The sequence below is a fragment of the Neofelis nebulosa genome, chromosome 15 (genome assembly GCF_028018385.1).
Source record: "Neofelis nebulosa isolate mNeoNeb1 chromosome 15, mNeoNeb1.pri, whole genome shotgun sequence".
In the NCBI taxonomy this organism is placed as follows: domain Eukaryota; kingdom Metazoa; phylum Chordata; class Mammalia; order Carnivora; family Felidae; genus Neofelis; species Neofelis nebulosa.
Window position 1 is genome coordinate 47,337,268 of NC_080796.1, and position 13,797 is coordinate 47,351,064.

At 53.2% G+C, this 13,797-nt stretch overlaps 1 protein-coding gene across 3 annotated transcripts in view; it reads left to right on the plus strand.

The window, feature by feature from the left end:
• The window catches only part of LGR6 (leucine rich repeat containing G protein-coupled receptor 6), a 121,994-nt gene that overhangs the window by 35,534 nt on the left and 72,663 nt on the right, over positions 1 to 13,797 (plus strand). For 2 of the 3 annotated variants that reach the window (XM_058700223.1, XM_058700225.1), the window contains exon 4: positions 4,111 to 4,182. The exons of the other annotated variant lie outside the window; for it this stretch is intronic. In XM_058700223.1, coding sequence (XP_058556206.1) covers positions 4,111 to 4,182 — 72 coding nt within the window. The remainder of the gene's footprint in view (positions 1 to 4,110; positions 4,183 to 13,797) is intronic. 3 annotated transcript variants of the gene reach the window in all.

Sequence of the window (13,797 nt, forward strand, 5' to 3'; positions counted from 1 at the left end):
TCCGACTTCAGCCAGGTCACGATCTCGCGGTCTGTGAGTTCGAGCCCCGCGTCAGGCTCTGGGCTGATGGCTCGGAGCCTGGAGCCTGTTTCCAATTCTGTGTGTCTCCCTCTCTCTCTGCCCCTTCCCCGTTCATGCTCTGTCTCTCTCTGTCCCAAAAATAAATAAAAAACGTTGAAAAAAAAATTTAAAAAAAAAAAAAAAAAAAAAAAAAAGACTGGATGTCCGGAAGTGGGTCTCGTGAGCAGCAGATCCCAGAACGGGTGCCATGGAGGACACTCAGACTTCCTCTCCCTGGGCATCAGTTTTCTTACCTTTAAAAAGCAGATGCTGGAATACATTTTCCAACATGTTTACCTGCAGAAACTTAAAACACAAACACCTTGTGTGGAAGTCCTGAAAAATAAGAAAGGGGAGGGAGGATATAAACTGGATGAGGGGGGTGATATAAACTGGATGAGGGGGGTGAGTAGAGCCCAGGCTCTAGCTTGCCTGCCCACCCCAGTGACCCCAAGGCCCCTCCACAGAACCAAAGGAAGGACCTTTGTCAACCCACTGGTGGATCGCCTCTCTGGAATCTTCTAGCTCTTCACACTCATGGTTCCTGTCCCCAAATGCCTCTCAGGCCAGACAGATGTTTCCCAGTGGTGCTTCCCAGGTGACCCAGGGAGCGGTCTAAGGGGTAGACTTCCCCTAGACTAATGATTGTTCATTAGAGGCGCCCTTGCAAAACTTATGCCTAATGTCCCCTCACCCAGAGATTCGGCCCCGGAGAGTAATCGGGCTGCACTGTGGTCTGGACACTGGGATTTAGGAAAAGCTTCCCAGGTGGTTCTAATGCACAACCAGGGTTGAGACGCAGTGCATTAGACAGACTCTGGCTCACCAGACAGAACGAGGGCCAGTGAGAGAAGCAGGGAAATGTGCTCCCGAAAGCAGTGGCCTAGGAGATGGGACATGGGCCCTACGCCTGATGCTGCCATGAGTTTGCTTTGTAACTGAGGGCAGGTCACTTTTTTTTCTTTCTTTTTGCCCGTGTGAATTTGTTTTTTATGAACAACCCATTTTCTGTAAACATCGCATCTAAATAGCCCCTGCCTCGTCATTTGGAAAGCAAAAGGGCTCTTCCCTTCTAAAGGTACTTCCAGCTTTGACAATCCACTTGTGGTTCAGTAGAGGGGTGATGGCTGGGAAATGAGGCCAGGGACAGCAAGGGAGAGAGCGGCAGAACCGCCAGCCGCCATGGCGACCTTCAGCTTAGTGGGTTTTGGTTCCATGAAAGCGAAGACTTTCTTGACACACAGACCAGACTGCCTGGCATGGGATGAATCGTCTGGAGAGGCACCGATTTCCCTGGCACTTGGAAGGGTGATTAAGTGCCCTGTGAAGATGCTACAGCATCCGGGTTGGGAGGGAGGTACAATTCGGGGAACTTCAAGATCTTTCTGGATCTGGGATTTGACAGAGGAAAGGGCAGGGGGATCTGAGGGGGTGATGGGGGTAGAGATGCATTGCCAAGCTCAGGGGAGGCCCGGTTCTGCCTGCAGAGGGGCTAGATGCAGCCTCTGGGGCCCCTGGAGGGGGTGGGCGTCCCTTCCTGTTTGCCCAACCATCATGTCTCTTGTATCCTTGCTCCAGGCATCCTGAGGCCTCTGGGAGAGAATCAGGGCAAATCAAGTGAAGTTTCCACTCCTTATTTTATTTATTTACTTATTTATTTATTTTTTTAAGTTTCCACTCTTGCGATGCCAGAGGTCAACATGTCTGGAAGAAGTACTAAGCAGGGCAGAGGGCAGGAAATGTCCTGGGGCACTGAATATTGTAACTGAGTGAGGTTTTCTGCATCGGTCTGGTAGCCTCTTCCTTTGAAAGGTGAGGAAATTGAGGCCCAGAGAGGGCAAGTGACCTACTCACGTCATCTAGTACGTGATAAAACTATTTGATCAAAGTAATAACAGCTGACACGTGACTGAGCTCTTCCTTTGTGTGAAATAAGTGCTCTACAGGGGTTATTTGGTTTAATCCGTTTAATCGGTGCCCACGGTCATTAGCGTTATCCCCAATTAACAGAGGAGGAAACTAAGGCCCGCAGAGTTTAAGTAGTAGCTTGCAGCTATCACACAGCTGGAGAGAGGCAGCATTGAGGACACAAATCCAGGGCTGTGGGACTTCAAAGCCTGCAGTGTGACTGTTATACTGTAAGGAAGCCCAGGAGGCACAGGTTTAAATTCTACCTTTGAGGCAACACTGTAATTGGAAAGGTCCCACCTTGTGCTGTGTGGAATCTGGTTGGAGGGGCCAGTGGAGGCGAAGAGACCTTCAGGAGCACAGGGTATGAACAGGAAGGGGCCCTGCTTGGCCCTCTCTTCAAGCCACACTCACCCAGCCTCGGGGCAGGGAGGACCCCACTCCCAAGCCCCCGGTTCTCAGTGCTCAGGGTCTGTCTCTTCTCTTCTTCCCCCTTCCTCGGCTTTGCCTGCCTCAGGGGCTCTTCTCAGGCTCCAGGCCGTGCCCACAGGGAGGGCAACGGTCTTTTGTTCTTGTGGTGCTGTGGTTTGGTGCATGTTTGGGATTCTTCTGTATCTAGAAAAGGAGTTCAGGAGAGATAACAGGTGTGGCTCTGACCAGGACAGTCACAGAGGAGGCATCGATAACTACTTAGGCGCATCATCTTACCGCTCGGTATTTTCTGGCTGTTGCTGTCCCCTGCCGTCATGACAGAGGCCATGTGTATAACGGTTAGGGGCTTGGACTCTGGGACCAAACCCTGTGGGATAAGTTTGAGTCAATACATACAAAGCTCTACGACCAGGCACATTAGCTGTTACGGTTTTTCGGCTTAAAGCTTAGGAAATAAGCTACTTTTCCGGAAGCGCGGTGATCATACCTGAGCGATCCTGAGCAAGATGCCTCTCTCCTCTGAGCCTTCCCCTCTGAAAGATGGGTTGACAAGTCGCCTAAATGGGAGGATGGGTGACATAACTGGCACGCAGTAGGGCTCACTGAATGCTCATTCGCTCCAGGTTCCCGAGGCACCCGGCCCTAGTCTCTGGGGCCGTGCCTGGCCCGGGTGGCACAGGGCAAGGTGCTGTGAGGGCAACCCAGGTTGGGGGAGGGCCCACTCACTCCGGCTGGGGCACTCGGTAGCTTCCTTCCTTATTCCCCCCTATTTCCTGGACTCCAGAGCGCCTGCACCCTATGTGCCCCCCTCGTCCTCATTTCTGGGGCCCAGCTCTCCAGGCCTACAGGTAAAGAGCGTTCAGATGGCAACTGCCAGGAGCTTTTTTTCCCTCCCTTAGATATAGGCAAGCAGGATCCTTGCTCAGCGCCCCCTGTCTTAGATTCCCTGTGCCTTGCTCAAACCTTTGAAGGCCAGCTGTGATGCCTGGGGAATGCCGGGGTCAACAGTGCCACCCAGAGGGACAACCCAGGCCCCCGTTTCTCCCCTCTGCGTGCTCCCTGACCCTCTGCCCTGCGCATGAGGTTTCCCAGGTGCCCAGAAGAGCTCCAGGACTCTTACCTATGGGGTCGTCCTGGGGACCTGCGGCCAGACCAGTTCCAGAAGAGCAGCCTGCCGCTGACATGCTGATCCGGGGCGCCTCAAATTGTTTCTGTAGACAGGATTCCACAAAAATATATTTGCCTGGGCCCCTGCCACCCTGGGGGGGGGGGGGGAGTCTTGCCTTCATCCATATCCTCCCCTTCCCCAAAGACATCTTCAGTTTTTCAGGTGCATAGACAGGGAAACATGCCTGGGGAGAAAGCAGACATCTCCCAGTGTCCTTCCTGACCAAATCGTGACAGAATTGCAAGTGTGCTGACGTCCGCCTCTCACTGCTTCCCCAACTGTCTTCTCTGCTTCTTCTCCAAGGTCCTCTTCAGCCCTGCCTCATCCCAGAAGCCCTCCTGAGACACCCTCCCAGCCCCCTGCACGGCCCGCAGTGCCTCGGCAGCCTCTGACACCCGACTAACGGGACAGGGCACAGGGCACTCTGGGGCACGGCAGCTGGGGCAGGAGGGAGGGGTGTGGCACGGGTCAGGGGTGCAGGGAGGATCCCCCAGCTCCGCGCACGCTGTGTGGGTCCTCCAAGCCCTTTCCTCCCCTTACAGGATGCTGCAGAACAACCAGCTGGGAGGAATCCCCGCAGAGGCGCTGTGGGAGCTGCGGAGCCTGCAGTCTCTGTGAGTCACTGGAGGGCTGGGCTGGGGCGCCAGCTTCCTGGGGCCTGACTCACAGTCCCAGGCCCCCTGCCTCGTCTTCCCCTCCTTTCTGTGCCCCCCCCCACCCCGTTCTCACCCCATGTTCCAGACAGAAAGCTGCTCCAGGCTTTGGATTTTTTCGGGGGTTTTGTTGTCGACAGCGTGTGTATGTGTACTCTTGCATTCGGGAAGGAGGGCTCTAGGCCCCCACCGGAGGACTGTGGGAATGGGGCCTCCCTAGGTGGGGCCACCGGGACAGCGGTCCTGGGGTGTCTGGCTTTCTGCCATGGAGCCCCGGGGCGGAGGTTGGAGATTGCCGCCTCAAAGAAGTGTCAGGAAGGAGCTCTCTCCCCCCACCCCACCTAAACTGCTCTAGCCCCCAGGGCTCGGGGGCAGGGCTGGGCTCAGACACCCATTTCCCCTACTTGGGGGTGGGACTGCATTGAGAGTCTCGCTGGCCACCCAGGACAGAGCCATCTCTTCAAGGAGCCCTGCAGTTCCTTTCTCACCCAGCAGGGGCATCATGGAGGCAAGACTGAGTCCAAGGGCGGAAGCAGAAACAGGTGCTATCTAGTGATTTAAGCCCGCCAGCTGTGATCCTCTGGGCCAGGTGCTGCCTTTTATTCACACAGTGCACGTCGCAGGGCCTGGGTCATAGCCGGTGCCTAATACGTGCGTGCTGAGCCAACTGAATTTTCAAGTACATCCTACATCTGATGGGAGAGTAAACAGATGTTTGGGGAGAAATCATAATTGAGAGACAGGAGTGGGCCTAATAACATTTAGCCATGAGGGAAACTGAGGCACAGTGAACCTGCACTGTCAGGACGAAGGCCTCTGGCATCCTTGGCCTGTGGGTTCTGTCATGGTCCCTGCCCAGTCCATGGGTGTAGGAGTCAGACAACTCTAAACTGTCTTGATTGTCCTCAGGTGGAAGGACAAAGGAGGTGGGAAACGTGGCTTTCCTTCCCATAACCCATATTCAGACCCCCTTACACCACAGACAGAGGGGCCCAGCCGTGGGGGCCCTAGCCAACCCTCTGTGCCACACCCACCCAGAGTCAGGGCTTCCCTCCCCTCCCCCTGCCCTGGACATTCCCTACCCTCCTGCTTCTGTGTCTGCACCCCAGTGCCCCCAGCTGCCTGATGGGCCCGCCCCTGCCTCCCCTCATTCTCTCACCTTCCCACCTTCCATCCCAATAAGTGCTGGGCCCCTGGCCCCAGGCACCTTCTCTCCCTCCATCTAGGTCACCCCTGAACAGGGCCAGGCAGCCCAGCATCAGAAGATCAAAGGCCAGCAAAACCTGTGCTTGGTCTCCACACCCGAGGGCAGACTAAACATTTACTTAGGGCACCAGCAAGGCAGGGGCAGCCAAAAATGGAGGGATGCCTGTGTGCAGATTCTGACATTTCATCCAAAGCATCAAAGAGGTACTAATAGGGAAAAACATTAGACTTTTGCTGGACTTCACACTTATTTTAAGGTTAAGTTTTGTTGGTTTGTTTGTTTAATTGTGAATCACATCCCAAAGGTCTCATCTTTCAGACTTAGGCATGATGCTTTGGGGCTATAAGGCAGTTTCTTCTGCACTGTCTGAGAAATGGCAGACCCAGTGGCTGGGGGAGCTAGGTAAACGACTTCTACCTGCAGTGCTATCACTCCCCATTGTCTGGGTGGGTCAGGGCAGGGGACAGAGGCCCAGTCCCCTCCTCCCACAGTTTAAAGGCACATGAATAGATTTTTGCCCCTTGCAATCCATCCTGTGAGAGAGCACTGGCCTGTGAGGCAGAGAACTTGGCTTCAAGTCCTGGCGCTGATCCTCACTATTGTGTCACTTACCCTCTCTGTGCCTCAGTTTTTCCACCTTCAAATTGGGGATAATTACCTTCCCTGCCTATCTCACAGAGTTGTCAGGACGATCTAATATGTAGCAAACGTGAGAGGGATTTGTAAACAGAAGACTCCATACAGTTGCAAATGTGTGGTGATGCTGTTATGCTCTCATTCATTTACCTAGCCAGTGATCCATTCATTTTATTTATTTATTTTTTTATTTTTTTTTATTTTTAAAATTTTTTTTTTTCAACGTTTTTAATTTATTTTTGGGACAGAGAGAGACAGAGCATGAACGGGGGAGGGGCAGAGAGAGAGGGAGACACAGAATCGGAAACAGGCTCCAGGCTCCGAGCCATCAGCCCAGAGCCTGACGCGGGGCTCGAACTCACAGACCGCGAGATCGTGACCTGGCTGAAGTCGGACGCTTAACCGACTGCGCCACCCAGGCGCCCCGATCCATTCATTTTATACACACTTTCGAGGCTTTGCAACCTGACTTGCCTCTTGAAGGATTAGTAAGCATCAACCAGGTGAAGAGTCAGGAAGGGACATTCCAGGCAGAGAGAACAGCACATGCAAGGACACGAAGATAAGGAACCAAGTAAATTCTAGAGACCCTACAAGGCAGTGAGTTTGGCTGCACTGTGTGTGTGTTGGGAGGCCGGGGGTGGGGGAGGGCAGTGGTGGAGAGAGATCTGGAATGAGCAAGAGGTAATGCCTCACCAGTAGCCATGAACCTTGTGAAGGATTTGGCCACTGGTGAGCCACAGAAGAATTTCTAGCAGGAGAGCAAGGTGATAGAGTCTGCATCGTCGAAAGATTACTTTGGCAGCAGTTACGGAGGACAGCCTGGAGGTGTGGAGCCAGTGAAGGGGCTGGTAAGCCAAGGGTGCCCGATAGCAGCTGAAGAAAGGCAGGGGTAGTGGGGGTAAAAGACGTTGATGGACTCTAGAGTCAGATGTTCTGGGCCGGCTCCTTCGCTCACTACCTGTAGGACCTTGGGCGGGTTAACTTCTGTGTTCTCATTTCTTTGTTAGTAAATTGGAGGTGGCGTCTCTGTACCTCGATAGGCCAGGAGGAAATGAGTTAATATACACTAAAAAAAAACCAACCAGTATCCTTTGTTGCTACTACTACAGTTATTACTGCTAGTAGTATGGACTAGATGTGAAGTGGGGGTTGGAGGAGAGGAGGAATCCATTTGATAGCCGTGTCTCTGGCTTTCACATCTGGGTGGCCAGAGAGGCTGGTCACTGAGAGCCTGGCACATAGTAAGAGCACAGTAAGAATATGAGTGAGTCGTGAACCCCAGAGGATGAGCGCTCTGGGGAGGGGCACAGGGAAAGGGGAGACACCGAGGTCCTTGTGGACCTATTGAATTTGAGGTACCTGTGAGTAAGGTGAGTAAGCATCTCAGACAAACTGGAAAGGGGTCACTCTACATGTACGACATCAGTGTGTGTGTGTGTGTGTGTGTGTGTGTGTGTGTGTGCTGGGGAGAAGAGGGAGAGTGCATAACCCAACTCGAAGGTTCTATTTATAGGGGTTATATCCTGAGCTGTTGGAAGCTGGGGACCTCTAAATGAGGCTCTGTCCTACTAATTCAGGCCCCTCTGTCTCAGAGACAGTAAAACCAGCCCACGTGGCTAGGTTGAAAGGAGAAGGTGAGAACAAATGACAATTGTGGGAGGCCCTCCATGTGTCAGTGCTACATGACATGTTTTATGTACGTGATCCGATTTCCTTCTCACCAAACCTCCTCTTTAATATGGGCCACCTCTGTTGGCAGATGAAGAAATAGAGGCTCACGGACTCTTCCAAGGTCAGAGTTAGCGAGTGGGAAAAGCAGGGCTATCCCCCGGGGTTGTTAGGCTCCAAAGGCTGTGCCCTTTCCATCATGGCTGCAAGGAAAGCAAGTCACTTTTGATGGCCGTCACTGGGTGGTCCTCCCTCCCTCCTGACAGATACCAGCAACTAGAAATTTCCTAGTGACTTCCTGTAGGAAGTCAGTGGATCAGGGAGGTAGTATATAGGAGACACATCCCTGCCCATGCCAGGTGGTACATCCTCCCCAGAGCACCTAGGGGCTCAGGTCCCTGGCAAGGGCTGTTCCTCACCTCCGAAAGGGAGGGTCCCTGCACAGACTCTTGTGGACATTCCTGGAACCACAGTGAAGGTTCCATCCCGTGGTTCGCTTTCTACTAGCTAGAACCGGATACCGGGGAGTAGAAAGTGGGTTTGGATTAGTCAGGAGTGGGGTTAGGTTGGGGTATAGGGCCCTAGGTAAGCAGTTGCACATGGCGCATGGGCTGTTTGGCTTGGCACCTGGGTGGGTGGGACCCAGCCCCACGATACCACCTCCCTGGATACACTTGCTTCTTCCCCAACCAGTGTGGGAGGGAGAGGATGGCAAGGCCAGATGTGTCACGCCAGGCTTGAGCCAAGGCCAAGAGAAACCACGGGAAGCCAGTGGAGCCTGGGGGAAAATAGAAACTGAGTGGGGGTGAGGCAGGGCAAGGGGGAGAGTGCATGGAAAAGCAGAAAAACAGCCCAGAAAGACCTCAGGACTGGGCTGGGGCGGGGCCCAGGAAGTGCAGGCTGGCGGGTCCCTGGAGAAGAATCAGAAAAGCACAGTGGCAGGAATAAAGGGGAGAAAACAGGAAAACAGCCCAATCTTGGACACCCTACGGGGAGAAATGCATAATTGCAAAGGACAGCCACATGAAACTGGCCAACATTGTGCCGAGCTGGGGAAATTAATCAAGAGCAGTGCCAGACCCCAAACTGAAACCCAAGTTAGAACCACCACAACCCTCTCAGCGCAAGCCAGCCAATCTAAAACACATCGGCTGCCTGCTTCGGAGGGGGAAGAGATGGAGAAGTCAGAGGTGGACAGACGTCTGTGGGGGTAGGGGCGTGCCTGTGTGCATGGAAAGGCAGCTGGGCTCAGGGTGAGGTGGGAAGGGAGGAGCGGCTCCCACTTATCACACTTCAAAATGCTGAGCACATTCATATCTCATATAATCCTGAAATCCCTATAAAGTAGCTTCTATCATTCTCATTTTATAGATGGGGCAACTAGAGTCCAGAGAAGTTAAGCAACTTGCCCAAGATCACACAGCTAGAATGTCACCGAGCTGGCATTCTACTGCACTACAGATTCCAAAGTACCATATTCTTTTTTTTTTTTTTTCAACGTTTTTTATTTATTTTTGGGACAGAGAGAGACAGAGCATGAACGGGGGAGGGGCAGAGAGAGAGGGAGACACAGAATCGGAAACAGGCTCCAGGCTCCGAGCCATCAGCCCAAAGCCTGACGCGGGGCTCGAACTCACAGACCGCGAGATCGTGACCTGGCTGAAGTCGGACGCTTAACCGACTGCGCCACCCAGGCGCCCCCCAAAGTACCATATTCTTAACCTCCATCTCTTAACACCGCCTCTAAGACACGATGCTTTAGGATCCAGAGACCTGGATTTAAGTCCTGGCTCTGTCACTAAGAAGCAACGAGGCCATTGGCAATTCTCCTCCCCTCTCTGAGCCTAAAGTTCCCTCTCTTTAAAGTGGGAGGGTCAAATGAAGTGACTGGCAGACAGGTGTCCCCAGAGGAAGGGTGTCATGCTCCAGAGATACAAGAATGTCCTAATGGGGTTACTGGCCCTGTCTCTCCATCGCTTATGATTGCTGTGTGCTTCCTCTCTCCGGGTCTCTGTTTCTCTCTCTGTGCAAATGGAGAGCATCCTTCTGAACGCTTCTGGCCTCCTGGGAATCTGTGAGGGGGCATGAGGAGGAAAGGCTTGAGCTTCTCCAGGAGAAAACGGTGAAACCATTCTGGCCAGTGCCAGAGGTTCTGTGAGGACAAGGATTAGAAAAGGTGAAACAAGGGGCTTTTGAGCAGGTCCCCCTCATTCCATACCTCTGACCGCCCTCCAAGGGACAGTTGTCCCCCCAGACAGACGACCACAGCCAGACTGATAATAACCAGCCCTTAGATGGCACTTTGCATGTGTGAGGGGCTCCTACTTCTTACGTCTCTTACCCCTTATGGCACTCCTTCAGGATGCTTACTCGTAGCTGTCTCATCGCCCCATTTCATAGATGAGCAGACCACTGAGGCACAGGGGGGTGATGTGACTTGACGAATGTTCTCGCAGTGAGTATAGAGCAGAGCCATGGGCAAAACTCAGGCAGCCTGGCCCAGCATCTACGCGCATAACTGTGGTTCTGGGCTGCCTCTCAAGACCCGTTCTGAGGCTGCTGAGCAAGCAGATGACAAGCCTTCAGGAATGGTCATCTCCGGCGTTCTGGGGACCAAGATGTTTCCAGAGCACCTGCTCCCAGGGTTGGATTTGGGTTGTGCGCTCTGCTGTGGGGGGGGGGGGGGGGCAGTGGGAAGCCTGGATTGGGCTGTTTCAGTCCTTACTCTGGGAGTTCTAGGGTTGAATGGAGCCCAGTCTGGGCTGCTCTAACAAAGCCCCATAGACTGCGTGGCCTGTAAACAGTGGAAATTTATTTCTAACAGTTGTGGAGGCTGGAAGTTTGATATCAGCTTGCCAACACGGTTGAGCAGGAGGGTGAGGGTCCTCCCCTGAGTTGCAGACGGCTGACTTCTTCCACCCTCAAGTTTGGCAGAGCAGAGACAGGACACAGGCTCTCTCCTGACACTTCTGGGGGCACTAATCCCATTCGCGAGGGCTCAACCCGCATGACCTTACCGAATCCTAATCACCTCCTAAATCCATTACTCTTCAGCCCATAACAAGGGGAGAGTGTTGGTTGCCTGGGGAAGCTGGGGCTGATTATGTGGCTTCAGCATTGATCCCTAGAGACCCTTGGCTTCGCTCATAACCCCCAGACTCCTGGAGAGAGGGCCTGAGGCTGGTTGTGCCTATTAACAATCTACTTGTGTGGAGACTTAAGATCTTTCTAGGGGCCCCTGGGTGGCTCACTTGGTTAAGCATCTGGCTTTTGGTCTGGGCTCAGGTCATGACCTCACAGTTTGTGGGTTCAAGCCCCACATTGAGCTCTGCGCTGACAGCACAGAGCCTGCTTGGGATTCTCTCTCTCTCTCTCTCTCTCTCTCTCCCTCTCTCTTTTTGCCCTTTCCCTGCTCCCTCGCATGCTCTCTCTCTCAAGATAAACAAATGTTAAAAAAAAAAAAAAGATCTTTCTAGAAGCTTTTCATGAGGAACAGTTTTTTTCTATGTTATCCTTGCAAGGAGTTGCGTCTGCATTATGGCCCATTTTACAGACACACCTGAGAGGGAAATTGCTCTGCTCAAGATTCCCCAGTGGGGTAGAGTTAGAGTCCGGCATGGAACTAAGTAGGGTCTTCTTGTGGTGAGGGTAGTAGAGCCTGACCATGACTTACCTTACCACTCACAGCCTCGCTGAAGCAGATCTTTAAAAGGCCCCAGTGGAAGGCCTGGGGGATTTCAAAAGAAAGAGCCAGTTACACATAGGACTGGAGAATTCCCTCAGGGAGGCATTTTCTCAGCTCTCCTCAGCACCCTGGGAAGGAGGAGGCCATCACTAGGGGAGGGGGGTTGTTGAGGAAGGTGCTTTTGGGGGAGAGAACGGGCCAACACAGTCATGAATAGAACTTGTAGAATAGTGGTTCTCAAAGTGTCGTCCCAGGACCAGCAGCATCAGCATCATGTGGGAACCTGTTAGAAATGCACATTTTCAGGCCCCACCCCAGACCTACTGAATCAGAATCTTTGGTCCAGAAGGACCAGCAATCTGTGTTTTAAGAAGTCCTCCAGGGCACCTGGGTGGCTCAGTTGGTTAAGCATCTGACTTCAGCTCAGGTCATGATCTCATGGTTCGTGGGTTTGAGCCCCGCATCGGGTTCTGTGCTCAGAGCCTGGAGCCTGCTTCGGATTCTGTGTCTCCCTCTCTCTCTTGTTGAAGAAGAAGAAGGAGGAGGAGGAGGAGGAGGAGGAGGAGAAGGAGGAGAAGGAGATGGAGAAGGAGTCCTCCAGGGGATTCCGTGCGCATTGAAGATTAAGAACCAATCCGGAAGAAAAGAGATATATTTGTTTCCTTGGGCTGCCATAGCAAATTCGGTGGTTTAAAACAACAGAAATTAATTCTCTCATAGTTCCGGAGCCCAGAAGTCTGAGGGTAAGGTGTCAGCAGGGTCGCTTCCAGCTTCTCTTGGTGTCTAGCATTCTTTGGGGCCGCATCATCCAATCTCTGCCTTCTATCTTCACGTGACCTTCTCTTCTCTTTGCATCTCTCTCTGGTCTCCTATCAGGACACTTGCCATTGGATTTAGGGCCCACCCACATAATCCAGATGATCTCACCCTGAGAGCCTTAATTACATCTGCAAAGACCCTTTTCTTCAGGGAAGGTCTCATTCACAGGTTCCGGGAATTAGGACATGGGCTTACATTTTAGGGAGCTGACCTTCAACAGGCTACAAGGAGGAAGGTGGACAGTGGAGAAGAGCGAGCGAGCCTGCATCCTATGGGAGAGTGCATGGGGTGAAGAGCTGAGGGTTGAGTCAGAATGAAAACAGAGGGCTTAGAGGGAGCAGTAGCCCATGGACCAGCGGTGCAGGCATCTGGCAAAGTAAGGTCCAAGGCTGGCAGCCTGCGGGGAGAATAAGGCCCTGAGGTCAGGGCAGTGCTGATCCAAATCCCATTCTGAAGACGTCCAGTCTGCCATGGAGAAGCCCCCAAGCTGCCCCTGAGCCCATCAGGTGATCTAGTGAATATTGGAAGGGCCACCCAACTTGCCTGCCAGCCAGAAAGGGCCCTGAGGCCCAGCCATGCTGTGGGGCCCAGCTGAGGGGTCCCCAGAGACACACCGAGATGGCAGATGGCCTCCCTGGCACAGCTATTTCGGGCTCCGTGATTATATGCTACTGTATTTGGATCTCCTCAAGGTTCCGGGAGTTGATTACTACATTCGTCTGGGGCAGAGGCCTCTCTGAGGTGGGTGGGTGGGCGGGCACGCGGGCAGCCCCCTGCATATGATGAAGCTCTGAACATGGGTAATTTGGCTCCTAGAGAGTCTAGGAGAGTGTCCGTGGTGGGCTGGGCCCTAGGATTCTGTGGAGGTTTTTTCGGCCGTAAATGCTGGTCTGGGATAGAGTTGGCCCAAGCGGGGCCACCCAGGAGCAGTGTGGTGCCTTGGCCCCATGGGGAACACCTCAGCCCAGACTTGTGGGTGTCCTCACCCTCCTGCCTCCTGAGTCCCATGGAGCTCTCCCAGGCTTAGGCCTGAGAGATCTGAAAGAGGCAGGAGCACCCCAAGTGGCGGTGTGGGAGTGCATAACTCAGAGGTGGTTTCGGTGCACATGGGCCCCAGGTGGAGCCAAGAAGTGGGTGACCCCTTCCCCCATGGAGAGAAGACAGAGGCAAGTTTCCTTCCTCCTGTATTAATGCCCTCACTGAGCAGCTGGCATCAGGGCAGAGCCCTGGCCTGGGTTCCGGGTATGTCTAGAGGAAAGAGGATAACCAACCACTGGCGTCCATCCATCCATCCGTCCGTCCGTCCGTCCATCCATTGGTTTGTTTATTTAGGCTTTGCTGAGTGCCTAGAACTATAGCAGAAAAGTTCCTGAGACCAGTCCTAAAACAAGGGCCTGCCTTTCAGTGGCTCGTGGTTTGTTGTGGGAATATCACACACACACAGACACCCATCTTTACCCTGCCCCTCCCATACACTGTGGTCTTAAGCTTCTAAGACAGAAAGTCAGTGCAAGTGAACATGATATAAAATTAGTGTATGAAAGCAAAGCGGGAGTTG